This window comes from Corapipo altera, unplaced genomic scaffold (assembly GCF_003945725.1).
Source record: "Corapipo altera isolate COAL_440 unplaced genomic scaffold, ASM394572v1 23, whole genome shotgun sequence".
Taxonomy (NCBI): domain Eukaryota; kingdom Metazoa; phylum Chordata; class Aves; order Passeriformes; family Pipridae; genus Corapipo; species Corapipo altera.
In genome coordinates, this window is record NW_020884878.1 from 18,425,106 (window position 1) to 18,445,538 (window position 20,433).

The 20,433-nt window shown below is 40.5% G+C and overlaps 1 protein-coding gene across 8 annotated transcripts in view; it reads right to left on the bottom strand.

Moving 5' to 3' along the window:
• Positions 1–1,333: 1,333 nt before the first annotated feature.
• TTLL5 (tubulin tyrosine ligase like 5) overlaps positions 1,334–20,433 on the bottom strand; it is a 131,861-nt gene continuing 112,761 nt past the window's right edge. Inside the window, exons 32-36 of one of the 8 annotated variants that reach the window (XM_027637663.1) lie at positions 19,235–19,455; positions 12,087–12,172; positions 2,184–2,300; positions 1,871–1,898; positions 1,336–1,785 (exon numbers count right to left, since the gene is read on the bottom strand). In XM_027637663.1, the coding sequence (XP_027493464.1) occupies positions 1,749–1,785; positions 1,871–1,898; positions 2,184–2,300; positions 12,087–12,172; positions 19,235–19,455 (489 nt within the window). In that variant the 3' untranslated portion in view covers positions 1,336–1,748. Of the gene's footprint in view, positions 1,899–2,183; positions 2,301–12,086; positions 12,173–19,234; positions 19,456–20,433 lie in introns of those variants that run through there. The other 7 variants (XM_027637665.1, XM_027637664.1, XM_027637667.1 and 4 more) reach the window with 7 other exon arrangements.

Here is a 20,433-nt window from a genome sequence, read left to right on the forward strand (position 1 = left end):
TAAATCTTATAGGGAAGTAGCCCCTCCAAAATTTCCAGAACGGAGCTGGAAGCTACAGCCAATACCACACATAGCAGAGTAGGCTGTGAGAAGACAGACCCAAGGTCTTGAAGTCCACAGCTGCTGAGGATGTGCAGAAGTCTGAAGTAACAAACTCTGCAACCAAACTTTCACTGATCATGAGCCAACAATTTGATGCACCAGTAGAAACATCTATCTTCGAGACCTATGGGTAGAATTCAATGATTACAGACAGAAAGGACACGATCTGAACATAACTTCACAAGATTTTACAAATCTCTTGGTCACCGATGATATGTGACAGCAGCACAGGCAGCAGAAAAATGCTGTAGAGATGCATGAAGAACACAGCTGAAAAAATGCAAAGAAATCCCAACAGGATTGTGACTGTTTAACAGAATTGAAAGATAAGCCAATGAAGGAAACAACTATATCAGAGAGCTGTATTTTGAACAAGTGAAGTATTCAATGTGTTTCATATGTGTGAGTGGAACAGAAAAAGAAAAATTCATGCTTGAAGCAAGTGATGGTATGAACATAATTATTTAATCTTCTCTGAATTTATCTGGTCTTGAGTGACAGAAAATATGCAGAATTCAAGAGTGGACAGGAACACAGTAATTTCAAGAGAAAACACTTTCCCCTTCTGATGTGTTTTCTTCTGTCAGCCCTTTGAGTTGATCATTATCTACTTGCCAACAGATTAGAATGATCTCTTAACACTGATTATACAGGCTATAAATGATAGGGCAGCTATGGAATAAGAAAAGAGATCAAACAGGATGTTGAATCCAATCTCAGAAGACTCTGATACAAGCAAAGGGAGATTTTGTACCCTTTGAGAATTGAAATCATACTCCTTGGTGTTGGACAAGGCAGAAGTTGCAAAATAATGAGTTTTTCTTTATCCGGGCACCAACAAAGAGCCAGAGCTGAAGCTGCTTCCTGTTCATTTTAAGGATGGATGGATCTTCTCTTCAATATGTTTTCCAGCTGCTGATGTTGTTTTCTAACACAAGCAAACTAACTTTCATAATGTTAGGCAAATTTTAATTTAGTGCCTGGAGTGCTTCACCAAGCCACTACTGCAACTGATAAGAGCCACCTGGGCCTTAGGATTCAAGCTTGGGTCTGAAAATATCAGCCAATTAAAAAAGTTTATAAAGCCTAAACAAACAAATCAAAACACACAAATAAGCCACACAGAATATAAGCATCCAACAGTGAAACATAAAGACAGATTTAAAATCCTGTCCAGTAAAAGGACAGCAAATATTTTGAGGGTGTGAATTAATAACTGAAATTGCAACCAAAACAAACAAATGAAATTACTTTATTCAAATGGATCATTTCCATGGCTCTGTGCCAAAATTCAAGATGGCAACAAACACAGATGTCTCCAGTCATATGTTCTAATATTTTTCTCTGCTGATGGTTGCCATGTGATGAAAGCACAGAATCGTGGCTGTTACCAGACTAGGACAGACTGAAATGGCTGAGCAAATGAGATTTTATGTTCAAACCTGGACCTTTGGAAGAATAGCTGGAGGAAAGATCTCTTGTCTTACAGAAAGATCTCACAGTTAACTGATCACGAATAGGTGGAAGGAAGGGACCCAAAGACTCAGCAGAAGATCTCAGAGTCAATCATTCACCTCAGCTTGCAGGCGTATCACCACAATCTGCTTCCACAGATGTTCAGGTACTCTCGTCAGTGGGTTTCCCTCTCACCAAGGCCTCCTCTTCTCTCTTTTCTGGCTGTTAGGGGAGTGTGGTGGCATGAAGTCACTGCTGCTTTTTCCTTTACCCCATACTTGAAGCAACGCTCCAGATTCCTCACCTGGTGTTGTGTGTTAATCTTTCTCTGCGAGCAGAGGCTGGAAAAAAACCAAATTTTTTTTACTCAAAGATTTTAAGTAATCATGGAGGACTGTTATGTGTGGAAAAACTGCTGTACTGCTCTGCACATCTCAGCCATTACCAGAAATCTGGGTCTCCCTATCACACAACTTCTCTCTGCCCTAGTAGAGGAGATCACAAATCAATATAACAAAACTTAAATTCATAAACTACTGTGTGAAAAAGTAGTCTTGGTATTCCTCTTGAGGACCAGAATACCTTCTTCACTCTTTGCTTCTGACTCACATGACTCATCTATTCACATGCATCCTCCTCTAAGTCCTTCTTCCATATCAGTATGCTTTGTCTTTTTTCTTTAGGTCTTTTACTCATTTCCTTGTATGGGAGTCTACTTCCCCACTCCAACACATGTTGAGGACCTTGGTGCAGGAGAGATGGGGGTATGAGAAGGTTGATCTTTAAAAGAAACCAAATGAGGATAAGAAAAAACCATTTTCTTCCTGTTATTATAAAGATATATTTTTGACTTCTACATACTGCAACATTCTCCTATTTAGGCATGTTATGGGGAAAAGTCAATATCATCTTCACTTCTTTTACTTAAACATCCTTATACAGTCCTTTAAAAAGAAAAATCTAAACCACTTAGAAATGTACAAAGTTTATTTTGGACAGTTTGCATTTTGCAGCTAATCTAGTAGGTAAAGCTTGTCCTGTGTATTGGCACATTGGCTTGTTCCTAAACATGAGTGACATTTGTTGAGAGCTGTTTATTAAAAATATTGCTGCTGTATCTTAAAAAATACACTCTCCTTGAAAGTCCAGCACAGAGCCAAACATCACAGAGCACAGAGGACCTGGAAAGATGTTTCAAAAGCAGGATTGCCAGCTATGTCACTGCACAGAAAGTCTGGAAACTGAATTAAAAATCAAATTGTCAACCATGTGTATTAAGATAGGATACCAGTCCAGAAACTTAGCCGTTGGCAATATGCTGAAATAAAGGAAACAAAGGCACATGACAGGCAGCCAATTTCAACCTCATTTCCCTCTTTTGAAGAGACCTTTGAGCTTTCCTATTCCTATAGAAATGCACAGTACAGTTTGTCTTTTCTCACAAACTGAATTAAAATCACTTTGCTCGAGCTCTTGCATGGCTACCTTGAGGACTGAGCACAGAGAGGAGCATTCATATGTCTACAAGCAAATATATAGGTTCCTAACATGAGTGCAGCTCATGGCCAATACAATAATTTCATAAATATTAATGTATATAGTTCTATGAAGTTTTATAATTTCAAAGGTACTGGTGAGCATTTCACCTCCTCTTCTGGTTGAGTAAGTGCAACAGAAAAAAAACCTCATTCCTGACAGGAGCCAATATTAAGGGTTGATTCTCTCCAGTGATAAGAGTCATTGCAGTGAATCACCACATAAAACAGAATGAATTTCCTTTATTCTCTGCCTGCCAGGAGGTGTTAAAATATTTGCCTGTATATCTGTCCACATGTTTACACACCACTATGTCATAGATGAGTGCACCTCAAAAACTCAGAATAGTCACACAGTGGGAAGAAAAGGATTACCTCCATTTTATGGATATGATTCTGAGTTACAAGGAAATCACCGGAGTTCTTTAAAGTAATTTAAGAGATGCCTGCACGCTAAAATTCAGTGCCATATAGACTTTCCCAGCACAGATGTACACAGCCTTGGTCACACACCAGCACCTAAACTACCTTCCAAGCTGCAGGAATGAGACAGAGCAGAGCACTAGGCTAGATGACAGCACTGAGTCAGGAACCCATGCTAATATTTTTTAGAGCTAGTTTGGGCTGTTTCATCATATCTGCAGAAAGTTTGCGGGAGAACTGAGAAGCCTGTTGAAGTCTCATGAATCTAGTGTTGAAAGCAGGAACTTTCTTTCTCCCTGAAAAGCTAGGATTATCCTAGAAGTTCAGATTTTTTTTTTATCCCAGAGCAGAGGGAATTTCTAATCCGAGTGATGCTCAGCATTCTCTTGATAATATACAGTGCAACTAAGAAAGGCAATAAATAAATGGGGTTTATTTATATCCACAGCTGACTGACACTAGCAAGCCAGGACAGCTGAAAACAGAAAGACAGCCCTCCCTCCCCCATATTTTGGGCACAATTTCAACCTGCCTTGCTGGACCAGGCAGGCCAGATAAAGTACCAAGTCCAAGTCATGAAAATTTTCTTGGGGGCATGGGAGGTGGGGAGGGGGGAGGTGTGTGTGGGGGGAGGGGGGGAGCGTGATGTGTGTGTGTGTGACACAGACAGTACACGCAACTGTCACGAACAGTACAAACAACTGTATTCCAGTGAAGTCTTCCTGCACAAAAAGAGCAGCAAGCAGACTCATGCACAAGAGAGAAACAGCAGTGGAAATCAGCCTTCCTGCTTTCCATTTTAAAGAGACTGTGTCTTTAACACATACACACCCTGACTGCTAATGCCCTTCTGTACTTGACAGCCTTCATTCTAATATCTTTCGTTCACCTCCTTACTCCCCAGTTTTTTGTGGCTCTCTCTTCTCTGGCTCTTCCCCATGTTTCATTTCATAACTTCACACTCCTTTTACCCTATTCACACCCATTTTGGCTTATATTTTTAGTTCTCAATAAAATAATGCCAGATTAAAACAAAATCCAATTTGGATGGGCGAAATCATCCTCTCTATAGGTAGCTTAATGCCAAAGGGCCAGATGTGAGACAGAAGTAGCCAAGATATTATATAACCTCTCCCCAGTCTTTGCACACCTGATCTTGAATGACATTTCCAACACAGCAAGAAAATACAGGCAGTTTGTCACCACCTCACTACTGAGAACAAGCAACGATCAGCCGCCAGTAAGGCAAAAATGCCAATTGCCTGAAGTCATTACTTATCCTGCTTCAGAGTTTTCTTTGAGTCTGTCAGAAGTGAAGGCTCCTAAAATTCAAGCTGGGTTCTAGTTCTTAAACAGGGAAGCCAATTTCTAGAGACTGTTCTTTCCTTTTTCTCCTGCTTTCCCAGGAGAAGTCCTGACACTTGGAATGTCCTTTCAGTGGCAGGAGATCAATAGCAACAGGAAAAAGCTCCTTCCTTTCATAAAAGAAAGCCAAAAGGGTGAGTAAAGGTGTGAGAGGCAGGCTGCTCTCACAGGTTAAGGAATAAATGTAATTTCTGATCATTAGAAGTGAACACTGACCCTCAGATCTACCTGAGAGGCATGGCTGAGTTGGACATTGTCTTCTTAACATCATCTGAGAAGGGCCTGGAATGCTGCTTCTGGCAGCACTTTACACTCTGCTGAGATTTAATGAGACTTACATACAGTTTTTTCATAACTGGATAAATTCATAGGCATGTCCTGTTGATGACTTGTATCTATTTTAAAGGTACTGATTAGAAATATCAATATTTGCTCATTGCTAGTCATAAGGTACTGTTCCCTGCCCCTTCAAAGACTATTAAGAAATGGGGTAAGAAGAAGGTCTTTTTTAACCCTTGTGGTGGTTTGAAAAACTAACCAATTTTTCACTAACCAGTACCACAAAAAACTGAAATGAAGGAAATGTGGCCTGAGGAGTGACAGAAAGATTTTTCTCTTTTCTTCTTAGACTTTTATTGAAGGAAAAGAAGAATTTAATTTAATGTAAATATATATATATGTGTGCGTAAATAAATCTTTGTAAATATTTTCCCCTTCCCTCAATAACGAATGGCTGTGTTTTGTCTGAAAACTCTCCACATGAGGTGAGGAAGATATCAAGTCCATGCCATCACTAAACCCTCTCACAGAGGCAAAGTGTGGGAGAGGGGCTTGAACTTAGAAATTAGATTCTTGGGAGTTTCAAACCACCACAACCCTCATCCTTTCCCTTCTGGTCCATCTGGTACTACAGGCTTGTGTGTCATTATCTGACCTGGGACTGATGCAACAACTAAAGCAGGGAGAGGAACTATTTTTTCCCCTTCCTCTTTGCCCCCTTTATAAAACTGTGGAAGTCAGTAAGAGAGAGACGATCCAGGATGTTTTGGTGATGCATGAAAGAACAATGGATTTAGGAAGATAATTATTAGAACAAATATGAAACTAAATATCCTTTCATTGTGACTGATTCTTTGCCCTCCTATAAAGGGAGGCACAACAGTAGGATTCAACTCAAGCTCCACTGCTTTCCAAAACATGGTAAAATGGACCAATTCTGTTACTCAGTAATCCTTTCTCTGCATGGAGACAGCACTACAGAGAGATGCTGACAGAATGTTAACTGTTAACAAAAGGCTGCAGGGCAAGAGGCCACACTGGAAAAATACAATGCAAAGTGCTGGATATGACACTGGAGTTCCCTCTTCAGTGACCTACCTAGAGCTTCTCAGCCAGATAGGTGTGTCTGGGAGGATTTATGTGGAAGAGCTCATCATTACTCCATTCCTGGATTAGGGTAAGTAATGAGGTGATATCAAAAGTTGTTCTTCTGTGTCATAAGATATCTTGTGCTGGAGATGCCCAAGTAGTCTGAGGTAGAGGTTACTTGAGGTACCCATTTGAAGGTCACCTTTTAAAGTGGAGACCACTTGTGCAGTCAGTCACAGCAACAACAGAGAGAACCAGGAGGGTTGCAAATGAAGACTGGAATTAACAGGATTAGTGAGAGGGAGGAGGCGTACCAGCAATGTGCTGTGCAGAAACCTGAGTGATTTCTTTTCCCAGCTGCTCCTGATGAAGGATTTGGACAGTGTGGTGAGACCAGCTGAAATCATAGCCAAGGTTCCTCTTGGGAATGTGGTAACAATGTAAAAATAAATACATTGATGTTCAACAATCTACTGCCTTCTGAGACTGCAGGAAACCTGGCAGAAGCTGAGGAAGTCTGGACAAGGCTGGGCAGCTGGGAATTCCACTCCAGTGCAACAAATGGCTGTGAGTCTGAAACAGGCCATGCACAGTGGTAACAGTACATATTCCATCCCATTCCTACCCTTTGTCATCCAAGAGAGTTGAGAGACATTTGCTGATAAAAGAATCTCCAAATTCCAGGCATTTTTTTTCTGTTTAGATCTGGCAAACAATATGAAGTGATTATATGTGTCTTGTTTAAATGCCTGCTGTGTTTACTTGCCTTTTTTTTTTATGGTGCAGAACAATTTTAAAGCTTGTACTTTTGCATACGTGCTAAACCAATCTCTATTTTTCCTTAGGCTCACATAAAAGAGGCTGCATTTAAGGCATGATGTTAATTCAAGCAGTGGGTAGACAACAGCCAGTCAAGGCTTAGCACAACCAGAGTTAACTCCAATTTTAGAACTAGACATACAATAACATGACCTTCTTTTGAAGGACCATACAGTAATCTTGAATATAAAAAACTTTAGAAATATACAGTCTACCTGTAGATTTTCTGTAAAATGAAAAAAATCTGGAGCACGCTGGATAGTGAGAACAGGAAGTACAAAAGTGCTCCTTACTGCCCTAGTTTGCAAGCAGGCTCCATTCATTGCTCTAAACTGGACCACACTGCTTGTACATTCTTCATATTTGGATGGCATTCAGACACTGCTCTCCACCTTAGCCTACAGAAGAAAATTACTAGAAAACAAAGAACAGCAGCCTGCTTTCTGCATGGAGGAGATCCAAACCAGTTTATTAATCCCCATATTCATCAACTAGTCTCTTGGCAGTCCAGGACCCAGTTTTAAGTCCTTATAGATGATGATACACTTTATTTCAAAGAGTTGCATATTTTCAGGACTTGGCATTCATGCAGATTTGGTGGCCAGGTGAATGTCCAAAATAAACAGACAACTGTGCATCACCCTGCAATAAGCTGAGACACAGACCTAGGAATCACAGGAAATAAAATCAAGTCTATACCAACTAGCTCAAGAAGTTTCCTCTCTAGTTTCAGACTGAGTTTTGACATTCACTTGTATGACGTATTCTCAAGGGAAGTAAAACACAAATAAATTAGTTTTGGACTCATGTTTTAAACCAGACTACGCAGAGGTCCAAGACTTGGCATGAATTATTGGTCTTCACGGCTGTCAAACTCAAAATGCATATTACCAATTTTTACCTCCCCTAATCGGTAATTCTAATGTTTTTTCTCTCCTCCCAGCACACAGAGTGGAAAAGTCATGTGGTCACTAGTAAGGTAAGCATTAGCACAATAAAAATGCATCACTGTTAATCAGTCTGAGTACAACAAGGTGAAAGTCCTATCAAGTTCGGAGTCAGGCATCAGTCTTGCCTAGTTTTAATCATGATTCATATTTGTTTGTTATTATATAGGGTATTAGTGGATTATGGTTTTACCATATCAAAACAGAACCCCAGAAGCATTCTGTGTTCTGAAGTTTTAAAATAAAAATTTCACAAACTCTCAAGAAGCTGTCAGGAAATGAAGGGGAAAAGCCTAAAGACAGAACATAGATTTCACTCGTACAGCAACTCAACATTTGCTGTTACCTTTGCAAATGAGAATGAGAATCACATTTTGAGTTGGAAGGGACCCACATGGATCATCAAGTGAATGGCCCATACAAGGATCAAACCCTCAAACCAAATAAAATCAACTTGTGCATCTACTCCACAACTACACTGAGGGGTTATCCATACTTCCAGATTGTTCCTGACTCCAGGCTCTTGCAGAGAAGAGTACAGCTCAGGAACAGAGAAGCTGCGGTTATATTTTCATGAAGTGCTCTTCATGCTCTGTTTTCCCTAAAACCTGCTTTGTGTTAGCGTTTTCAAAAAGGAAAAATAATAAACATAATTAATTTCTAACTATGAGGTCCTACATATAGCCACACATTCTTTGGCATTACTTTCCAGTTGTTAAAAAGCTAAATTCTAGTGGAAAAATTATATCTTTTTCACCTAGACCTTCACTATTTTGAGAAAATGAATTCACACACTATTCACCTAATGGCACTAGAGAGAAACAGAAAATAAAGCAGCAAAGCACAAAAAAATGTCTTCATACACTTACATTTTTAATATATAAACAAAAAATGACAAGTCTGACCATCATCTGAACTCATCATATCAAGCACAGCCTCCTAAAGACAACCTAGAACTGAACAACCCACCACAGTACTTAGCTTAGCTGTTACTCAGCAAGTTATATTCCGAAGAAGACTTGGAAAAGAGAACTGATTTCTTACTTCACAATCACCCTGTTTCAATAATACTAATTGAATTGCTAAATTCTGTGAAGCAGGAAACATTCAGTGTAATGCTGAGGGACCCTCAAATTAACACAGAATAAAAAAAGCAATGGGATTATGGCTGTATTTTCAGAAAGACTGACAACCCACCAGTGGCTGAATTTTCAACTTCAGTGAAAAATCATGTTAGATGCATTTTGAATGCTCCCTAGAGCTAGTGATTCTTGGTATTTCTTTAATAGAATAAGTCCTGTTAAACTTTCAGGAATTTTGATAAGAAACTGTCTGTTCAGACACTACAAATAACGCCCCAATGATATCTTGCAGATTTAGCTTCCTGTCTGTAGATAGTCATGAGGATCTCTGCCTTCTCTATCACTACATCAGTGCCACATAGCTCACACAACTTCTGCCTCCTCATTAAATGTAGATGAGGCCCTAGGAATCAGAGGCTGCCACACTGTCTTCTAGTGGTGGCTTGTTTCAGAATCCTGAGCTGCTTTGCAGAAACTCTGACTTTTACTCTCCCTTTTATGTCAAAGGATCTGTCCTCAAGAGCCTGAGCCCACTGCACAACAGTGTCTACAACTGCTATTCTACAGTTGCAGCACTAACCACCAGTGAACTGTTTTTTGGATAATCTGGTTAAAAGTTTCCATACTGCCTGACTCTCTCTTCCATTGAGCATCATCCTGACTTCTGGCCAGATGACTTACGACACCTTTATGCTGCTTCTCCACAGAGGCCCATAACTATTCTCAGAAAGGCTGTTAGAGAAGAAGGCCTATCCAAGCTTCTCAGACATTTTTGAGTATTTGTGTGTGTGTTTATACAGAGGTTCTGCCTGGTTTCTCTTTTATCTCTGCAGCTTTCCAGAGCCGCCTATCTTTAAATGCTTGCAGTTTATGATTTGTACATCCAACCTCTCTAGTTGGTATTTAGGATACTAAATATATGTGAAACATAACCCCAAATAAGCTGTTGCTGAGGGGAAATTGGGGCCCTAGAGTAAGCAATCAATGGAGAGAGTGCAGAAGAAAACCAGCTGTTCCTACAGCAAGGACCAGAGTAGTTTCTGAGACACACAAACGGCACCGAAGCCTCTGACACATACCAGTGGCATGGTGCAAAGCTGAAGAAAATATCATTCCCTAGTTTCCAAGAACAAACATTCTGCTCTAGTTAGTTTAATCATCAAAACGCTTAGCACTGTTCGTGGAGCTATATACCTCTTCTAGAACAAGGAGGCTTTGAGTGACCCATTCACTATGGTGCTGCTAGCCTACCCCTAGCCAAACCAGGGCTTTATGTAAGCCCTGACACTCTCAGCTACATGGCAGGCTAACCCCTTTGTTTGAGCTTCAGAGAAGATAAGTTTAGTACACTGCAGCCAGTCTAGTCCTACAGGAGGAAACATGAGCTGAAGTTCTCAGTTCTCACTGGATTACAAGTATTCACAGAGAAGGTGACTACCCTGAACTTTGTAGTTGCTATCTAGCCTATATTTTTTCTCCAGCTCTGACTGTTGCCTTCCAGCATTAATACAATCAACAATCCTCATGCATGCACTGAATAAATACTCACAGAAATGGGAAAGGACAGCAAAATGCTACCTTTAGTTATCATGGACACACATAACAACAACAGTAACTCAGAGAAGATGTAAAGATTCTCTTGCAAAAGTTACAGCAGGACAACTGTGACAGTGCCCTTCAAAGTGTGAAAAAGAAGGCAGAATTCAGCACACAAACACCTTTCTGCAAGTCCACTAAACAAACGTGTTCCTTCAATATATTGAGAACTCCATTTTTACATTTACTTGCAAATTTGTCTGTAACCTTACTTAATATCTGTACTAAAAACTTAACTTGAACTATATAGGAGACCAGACCTTCTGCCTCAGCTACACATATACTAAAGGGTTGACATAATTTCATTTATTTTGATAATCCCATCATATGCCAGAATACACTGTCACGTTCCAATGTGCTGTAGGGTCTTTTTTACTGACTAAGGCTATTCACCCTATAAAATTTCTGGTAGGAATTTTTGGCAGGTGGTAAAGTGTGGGAGGCAGTTTGGAACTGTACATTAAGTGCATTAGCTAAAGGATCAGCAATAAAATCACCAACATTAATAATGAAAATGTCATCTTTAAATTTCAGAGATAAATATCCAAGAGATGAACTGGGTAGTTCACCCCTATGCAAACTTTTCTTTCAGCCTATGAAACACACAGATCACTGCACTAGTGATACTCAAGTCATATTTTCAGGGTTTCGCAGCAAAACAAAGGGTCAGAAATACAATTTTTCAAAGCATTCTAGAACATAATTTGTCCATATATTCCATTACAGCACTATCACAAATTACTGTGGGCCATGGATAATATGGGTTCCTCAAGACTACACTTGACCTGCCAACAGGTCTGCATCAATGAAAAATGGATTTGGGTCCTCATTTGCTGAGAACTTAACAGCATCTAAACCTGTTTGAACTAAGTAGCCATTAGGGAACAATGAAGATTTGATTCTGTAAGTCTCTGATTTTCCTTTGGGAACTTTCACCTCTACTGATTGACTTCACTATGCAGCTGACTCACAAGTCTCAGCTATGTCTGAACTCAGGGGCTTTTCTGCAACAGTGAAGAAAAATGTAAAGAATGTTCCAGCCCTATATTACAGGCCAAGCTTAAACAACAGAGCATCTTGAGCCAAAGCCTAGAGCAAAGACGAGCCATTTTAGCTAAGGTGCTTTTTTCCCCCACAGCCACATTTTAAGGAATTTTCCTCTTCCAACTCTATGAAACTCAGCCTTTGTTCCCTTCTGTTTAGCCTTTTTTAACCCAGGAAGAATAAATTCCCTGCACAGTTGAACCCAGACTGTTACCTAGGAACCACTACATGCAGAGGAGGCAGCTGTTTCTTCTTGCTGAGAAAGTTTTTTCCCCACCAGTTCTTGAAGAAGATTAAAGCATCCCAGCATGCCCACCCCCACTTTCCTGGTCTTTGGCACTGGCACTCACCTGTGGAATTTGTCCCTGGCTCACGGGATGCAGCACTGTGAAGGCTGTTCTGGAATCCATTCAGTTTCTTTTCAGTGGAGGTCACCCTAAGAGGTAAAAGCATCAAATTAGACAGTGATAAGAAGTGATATATCAAGGAGGAATGAAACTCAAACAAAAAATTGAGAATTCTCCCAGTTTACATCATCTCACTGGGATTGTAACTATGAAGCTGTGTCTGAACACAGTATGAAAAAGGCAGAGACAGCAACTGAATCCAAAAAGATAGAGCAAGACAGATGAACACTCAAGCCACTAGCAAGACTTCCATGTGATTAAAACACTTAATTGTCTCATGTGCCTTGGAAGCTGATTATGGAGAATAAAGAACATAGTAAAAGGTACCACCAAGGTACTACTTGTAATTACAACAAGTAATGCTATGGTCATCTTATTCCAGTGATTTGAACTAAAGTGATTAAGCAACCTTCAAGCAGAAATGCATATGCTGTCAAAAACATGCTAAATTCAAAGTTAAGTCCTTGCATCTTGCCTCAACAGAGAGAACCCATCTAGGCAAGGTTTCTCACTTATCTTGGAAACTGGGACTCCTGGGATCCATACAATTTCCAGTAGTCCAATGCCATTCCTCAAGCATTCCTCAATGCAAATCCTCCTGCATTGATCTTAGCATCTGACTTACAGCAAAAGTATATCCTGTGGACTACAACTGCACTTCCTTTAACTTACGAAGATTCGTCACCAAACTGAGACCACGTCTTCCTACAATAAAAATTGGGTCTACTCAAAAAGGAAGGGCAAGCTATACAGCTGCAAGGATCTGTTCTGTCCTTATAATCTATACAATTATTCACCTATTCCTGGTTTGTCCTCTCCTCCCTTATTCCTCCCGCCTTTCTTTCTTCCTGCCCAACTCAATTCTGATCACTGCAGACTTCTGCGTGTACACTCATCTCTACCAGAGTCCTTCTCCTTCACTCCTTCAGCTCTGCAGTGTTACAGTTACTGTCAGCTCTTCCCCAAAAAAGCATTGTAATCTCCAACCCCCATGTGATGCCCCGACAACTAACAGACCCAGACACACCTGTGCAGTTTCTATGGTTTTATCTGAAACCTTGTTTTCAGATTTCAAGGTCAGCAAGTAATTCAGGCATTCCTGACAGCTAAAAGGCCTGTGAGGGACTCCTATATTTTATCACAGCAGGATTTCACTGAAACAAACTGGAGTCCATACAGGAAGGGGGAGGATGCAGATACATTTGTGTAACACAACCCCTTACTTCAGTCAGCCTTAATTGCAAATGCTATTGTCAAATAAAGGGCCTGTTTCTACGTTTATTGTCTCTTGGAGAGAATTTTGGATCTGTATTTATGGTGTCTTTTGCGCTGATACTGCATGGTCCTTGTAGGAGCTAAGAATCCAGATGGATCTTTATCCTTCTTACATAGAGATTCCACGTGTATAATTAGCTAGTCCACTTCGTTAACACAGCACAACTGACAGTCAAATTCAGCTCACCCTTCTGTAGGTAGAATGCAGGACTAGTGGTTGAAAATGTCATCAAGAATGCCAGCAAGTATAACAACAACAAAAAAGCAAAACAGAGAACAGTCACACTTCTACCTTAAAGTGTGGTTTATGTTCTCTCTACAGACTTGCCCTTCTTCTCTGCCTACTCACAACATACCTTGATTCTTGCAGTTTCAACTGTCACCTCCAGACAGCTCATTCTCAGCATTGCTCCTGGGATCTCATCCCTCACATTCTCTGTTGTGTCCTGATGGAAGCTTCAGTGGCAGAACATATTCACCACTTAAACTGACTTAATTCCTTTCCACTTTCTTCCTCCTCGGGTTGGCTGAAATCCAACTGCCTTTCTCAGTTTCCTGCTTTTTAATGTCTGTGTTGTTTTTACTTCCAGTTCTCCAATTGTTATATTCTCCATTTCTCTTTCTTCAATACTAACAAAAGCACTCTCCCCACTGTCCTCTCCATTTAAATATCTGTCACTGCCCTTTTCTGTCTCTTATACAGCTAAACCCTCCTTGATACTAAAAAAGTTCCTTCATTTAGGCACTAGACCAACCCTAAGCTGCTCAGCCTTGGACTGCAAATTTGTTCCACAAGTGACAGAGAAATACTTTCTTGACTAAATTTTGAAGATGTTTGTTTTAATAACCTATTCCTGGGATGTTCTGAAGACCTTTAAAGATCCAGTGGAACCAGACAGAATTGACACTAACATATTCATATCACAAAAAGCCCAGGTTTAACAAGAGGATAGCAACAGATGTAAAGTCCCAGGGCCAGGGAGTCTTGTTCCTCTTTGTTGTTCTTGGACAAGGTATCTCTGCATGTGTATCTGTGTGTATGATCTGAGGCTAGCCAAGGGCTATGAGCTACAGGTCTAGTAAGCCCAGCTGTGTCAGGGTGTTAAATCAAGGCATGTCTCTCAGATGCACTGTTTTTGCTGCCAAAAATGTCTAAGGGTCAGGCAGCCTGATTAACCCAGCTACTCAGGAGCTGAAAAAACAAGCGTGCTGCAGTACAGCAGTAGCAAAAGGTAAAAAGGTTCCAGTAACAGTTACATGCTTGTTCTCCCACTGCCTGTCCTCTTTTCAGTGGCACTCATTTTACATATGTGATGTACCTGGCTCACTTAAGACACTTCACGCATGCCTGTGAATGAGCACACATGGGCAAGACAGGATATAAACCAGAACCATAGTATTTTACAGGGCTTACTCTGTGACCATCATCTACTTTTGGCACATTTGCTAGCCTTGGCCAACCTGTCCTAGAAAAGCTGGCTACTGCTGTGTCCAATTGCAATCAGGACTCTTCCCTGCCCTGGGATGGACTCCCTGAACCCTGGAGAAATGCATCCCCTCTATGCAACCCCTCAGAAATGCATCTACCCTATTTCTGTACTAGTTACAATATAGGAGAACTTTGGCTCTTCTACTGCTGGCACAGTGGAAAACAATTATACAAGGGAGAACAAGGCAGAAAGATTTTTGTGCTGTGGTGTTGGGACTTGAAGGGAATATTTGTTTCAAAAGGCTTCCTGAATAGAGTTATGAATGACATTTAGAGCAATGTTCAGCACAAGAAATTTTGCCACACTGATCAATATCCCCAACAGTTCGTGATGTTTCAGCCTACTGCTGATAAACTTGATGACCCTCTTGGTCTCTATTTCCCTGATAACATCTTAAACTATATGCTCCTTTTCTCTACCTAGCATTTCCTCTTTTTATATACAGTGGTATAAAATTGACAGATGAATTTTTATGACATCTTGTCTTTGACTGATAGTTCTGTTCAGAGGTTCTTCAAAGCCTCGCTCTACCTGATGCTGTCACAGTTAGAGAGCAAGTTTCTGAAAAGTTACTAGTGCAGAAATTTGTATTTACTATGACTTAGTCATTCTAAAAGCAGAAAGATTTTTTGTCTACCATCTGTACCAGTTCACTCTGGGTTCTGACAGTTGAGCTAATGTATTTTTCTATTTTGCATGCTGTCATTAGTAATATGAAGATTCCATACATCAGATGCTGCTTCCAGGGACATCTGCTTCATTCCATGGCTTATGAATACTATATCTGTGATCTGTCCCAAAATGTTGCTCTCAGCTATCAGCAGTCTCTTCGTGGTTCACAGACCTGCCAACAGTAGTGGCAACTTGAGCGGTGGGGAAAGGTCACAGTCTGGCTCTTGGAAAGAAAGAAGAGCTTGTTGTGCCAGCTGTCCAAAAACTGCCTTTCTACTTGTGATATGACGACATTTAATCAAAACTATGGAGCCCCATGAGACCATTTTATGGGACTGCATTTCAGCATAGAGCTGCATATTTAAACCATTTCTCCCAGTTAGTCCTTTTCCTGCACCTTAATATGGGCCCCAGTTTTCCACTCTGTTAGTTTAACCAAGGAGTCTGCTTTGGACACAATCCATTATAAAGTCCACCTACCACCTTTTACAAGTTGAGAGACTAAGAAAACAAGAGAGGCCAGGAACTGAAAAGACAAGACGGAATTGTCTGGCTGTTCCATTACTTTTTTCCTTTATGTTTCAACCAGGGAAGTGTCCAAGTTACTAAATAGTTTTTGAATTAGTCAGTAATGTTCATCTTTAGCATCTCATTCTGTTTGTAGTTGAGTTTTCTACTTCTTATTTCTTCCTCTTCTGGAAGCCATGTGTGCTGGCTGGGAGAGAATTGATAACACATGCAAGGAGGAGATAGGTCAAAGAGACAAAGTTGATTTTAGTTTGTCTTCACAGTCCAGCCTCTGGAGAAATTCTGCAAACAACTTTAAAAAGATGATCTTTATTAAGATGTTAAAGAAAAGCCAGGCAATGCAAGAGCAGACACAAATAAGGTCTAACTTACTGAAATATATAGGGGGAAAAGAAGAGATGCAAGAGTTTTAACAATAGAATGGGATTAGTTTCAGTGAGTCTTGTGGAAATAATATATAGCACTAAGATCCTCTTTCAGGAAGGAGATCAGGAAAATAGCCAAGAATTATCAGGGGGTGAGAGAGGGCAGCAAATGAAAAGTGACCAGACAGACAAATGAAGCAGCCAAAAAGATGTTACGGAGAGGGATATTTGCCATGTCATAACCTAAGGATATGGCAGTCCCACACCGGAAAAGTATAATTCTGAGTGCCACAATGCAAGCACTCTGATAAACCGAAGAAAATACAGTACATTTAAGACAACTAAGGACTTGGCAGGTGGAACTACTATCTGAGGTGAACAAAACATCAACAAGTCTAAGCAACATTAGGTTACTCCAAGAAGTAGAAGGATATTCAAAAGATGGAGAGTATTCATAAGGGAAAGTGTTCAGGGTGGTTCAGGAAGGAGGAACAAGGTACAACAGGATGAAACAAAGGAAAAATTCAGAGAGCACATCAGGAGAAACTAGCTGATAATAAGCTTGTCTAGATTCTTAAATAGTCTGTTATAGCACACAGTGGAGTTTCTACCACTGGACTTTTTTGAAAGTAGACTACACATGGTGTCCAAGAATACTTTGTACAAAATAATCAGGGACTGCAGAAAACAGGCTGGAGCATGCAAGACATCTTTTTCTTCTCTAATCTATATTCCTTTGACACAGAGGCTTCTCTCCATTCACCCCCCCGATGATGCATATCTGGTCTTTTCCTGACAACAATGAATGGATTAAACTAGCCTGAGACATAGCAGCTTTTAAACGATCAGCTGGAAATATATGCTGGAAATATAGCCAGGCACTGCTGTATTCCATGTAAGTAAAAAAATGTTACTGCAAGATCCCATGAGTGGCAAGAATGGGTTTGGAGCCTTATGTTGGAGACTGAAAGGCAACTTGGAAAGTATTTCCGGAGTGGCTCCTTGCAGCCTTCGATACTTGGATTAGTTTTCTGAAATTCTGAAGGAATCTTTTGCTTTTTTTCTCCCTTCTGTGCATTTTTGGTGCTGAACTTTTTCCGGTTTTCCCACACTCCTGCCTGTCACAGAGCAGAAACCACAAAAATGCAGCAAAGTAAAGTCTGTCCAAGGAGCTGCAATTCCATCTCACAAGGATAAACATTTCCTCTGCCAAGAAGTGAGCACAGCACACCGGCATCTTCAAATACACATCCCTGCTGCCCAGCAGAGAAACCCACTGACATAGTCTGTCACCTGCACTAACATGAGCTACCCAACATAAAAGAAATCAGATAGCAAACCTACCAGCATATACCTGCCAGACCTGATGATCACATCATTTGCTGAGTTGACAAAGTTCATTAACACCTTGTTTTCCTTTTAAATAGATTTTGGGGATTAATTCAGTGTGCTATCTCTTAAGATGGCAAGAGTACAGGCAGGAAATACAAGAGCTTCCTCAAAGCAGTTCTGTTCAAGTTCCTTAAATATGCCTTGCCATTTCAAATTTGATCCACACACACTGACTGTTCCCTAGCATCTTCATAAGGTGTCTTTCATTAGTAATCTTTTACTAAGTAAAATTTCTCTCTTTAAACAGGAAGGGAACTGAGATTCAGGAAACCTCACAGGAACTTGCTCTGAAAGCTTTACAACTCTGCTGGCTGTAGAGTAAGTACAGGGGAGGAAGTTATGAATGCAATTTTTTAGAATGAAATAAGTCTGAGGATAGATGAGGAAGAATCTAATGAAGGACTTAGTCTAAAGCAATTCTGTCATTTAAGGGGAGATAAACAAAGAGTTGAGGAAGCTGAAACCCCAGAAGAAAATGCTCACATTTTCTCATAATCCACAAAAGAGAAGACACACAAAGAAACGGAAAGTAAGAAAACTTACAGTCAATTAGCAACATTTCATGGGGAATATTTTTGTTTGTTTTTAAAGATAACACATGCCAAATCCATCCATCTAACTTAGAATAGCAAGCACTATATAACTAAAAGCTTACTAAAAGTTAAAAGAAGGATTTCTACAGATAATGAGGAAAGCTATCATTACATCAGGCACAATATAAACACTTTAAATGAAATAAACACTTGTGCTTGAAGACCTAAGTCAAACACTGTATGTTACATTTATGGGAAAACTTGGTTCAAGGGTAAATTAGCTCGTTAAAGATATTGGATTGTTTTGTTATTTTGTTTTGCAGGTTTTTTTGGTACCCTCTTCTGACACATCAGATTCTAGCTCCCATCAAAGATTAAACATGGAGCAACTCAAGTGCCTAAACACAGATGTCTAGTACCACACTTCATGCTCTAAAGTTATTTGAGACATCTGCATGAGACTGGCAGATGCAACACAAGATCTACAGAAGACCTGTACTCATCTGGAACAGCAGCTGGAGGCCAGCTGGAATAACCCTAGGCATCTAGAATGTCACTAGCAACCTGTATTTAGGTTACTGAGTCCCACGCTGGAATCAGTCTGGCAGTTCCTATGTTCTTATGTTTGTATTACAGTTTTACCTTCCTTACCATTGTGAAATACAAAACTGCAACATAATGCACACTGATTTCAGTACACACACCTCAAGAGAGATCTATCTCGGACAGCACAGCAGACATCAGTCAAAGTCAGATGGAGACAGGTTCTTCTCCGATATTTATTTTTGGGAAACCAGTGCCAACTCCCTATTGTGGATAGAAGAGATAAAACTTACTTGGAAATCCTCTGGGCTGCAGCCTTTCTGATCACTGCCTGCCTGTGGTTTGTTGGAGGCTTTGGAACCAGCTGAGGAGGTGTACTCTGGGATGGCATCACTTTGTGCAAACTCGCTGCCTTTTGGATACTACAAGTGGCACTTGATGTCTTGTGGGCATCAGAGCCAGCTGGCATAGACATATGGCTGGTGCTGGATTGTGAGTAGTTGGCAAAGAGAGCCTGGGTAAAAAAACAAAACAAAACAAAACATAGTAATTGGTGATTACCTCTGTGAACATTGCTGAGAATGCTGATGGAGGTGGGTGACATTTTTGTGGGGGATAACATCTGTCTGGTGAAGGCATGGGACTCTCCCAGGGCTCCAGGGAGAGTCCCATGCATAAAAAGAAAGAGTTAAGTGCTCAAATCAGTAAAGTAGTTCTTAGAGCTGAATTTTATGCCTTTGGAAGCTGGGACTACCTTCTAGGAAGGCAGACAACCTCATTACTGCCACAGACTTATATTATTCTGGATTAAAAAACATGAGGTCCAATCCTCAATCTAACCTTGCAGTGGGCTTCCACCCACAAAGAAGTAAAGCTTTCATTGTGTTGACTGACTTTCTGCATTTATCTTCCTAAATTACTCTTTATGTGGGAGGTGGGACTGAGATACAATTCTAGGAAAGAAAAAGGTTATAGGGTAGATGTTACAATGTCAGTTATTTGGTCTAACCCTATACTTCAAACAGCAGAAAGGCTTTAGAGTACTTTCTTCTGAAAAAGGGACTTTAGGTCCACCTCTGACAAAAAAAGAAATCTCCAGTAATATCAGGGGACAAAAAATATTTTTATTCTATAGCACATGGGAGAGTAATGTTGGAGATTTGACACAGGGAACAAAAGAACCTGCATGTTATGACACACTGGAGAACTGAGCTGTGAACTGGCAAAGCAGGGAGTGGAGAATGTTTCCCTACGGCAGCTCTGCAGACTGCTAAACTCTCTTCAGAAAGGAGCAACCTGCTGGGAGTTCTGCCTTGTCTTTCCTCGAAGTCAGTCAGATTCCCAGCACAGAGGCAATACCATAACCTTGTAGTTTGGCAGCTAGAGGTCAGCGATATGAGCCCTGGCCGGTTACCTCAGTGTGACCCTGGGAGCAGTGCCCTTCACTGAGTTTGTGCTCAGTTTCTTCTCTGGTGGAAAATACACAAAGCCA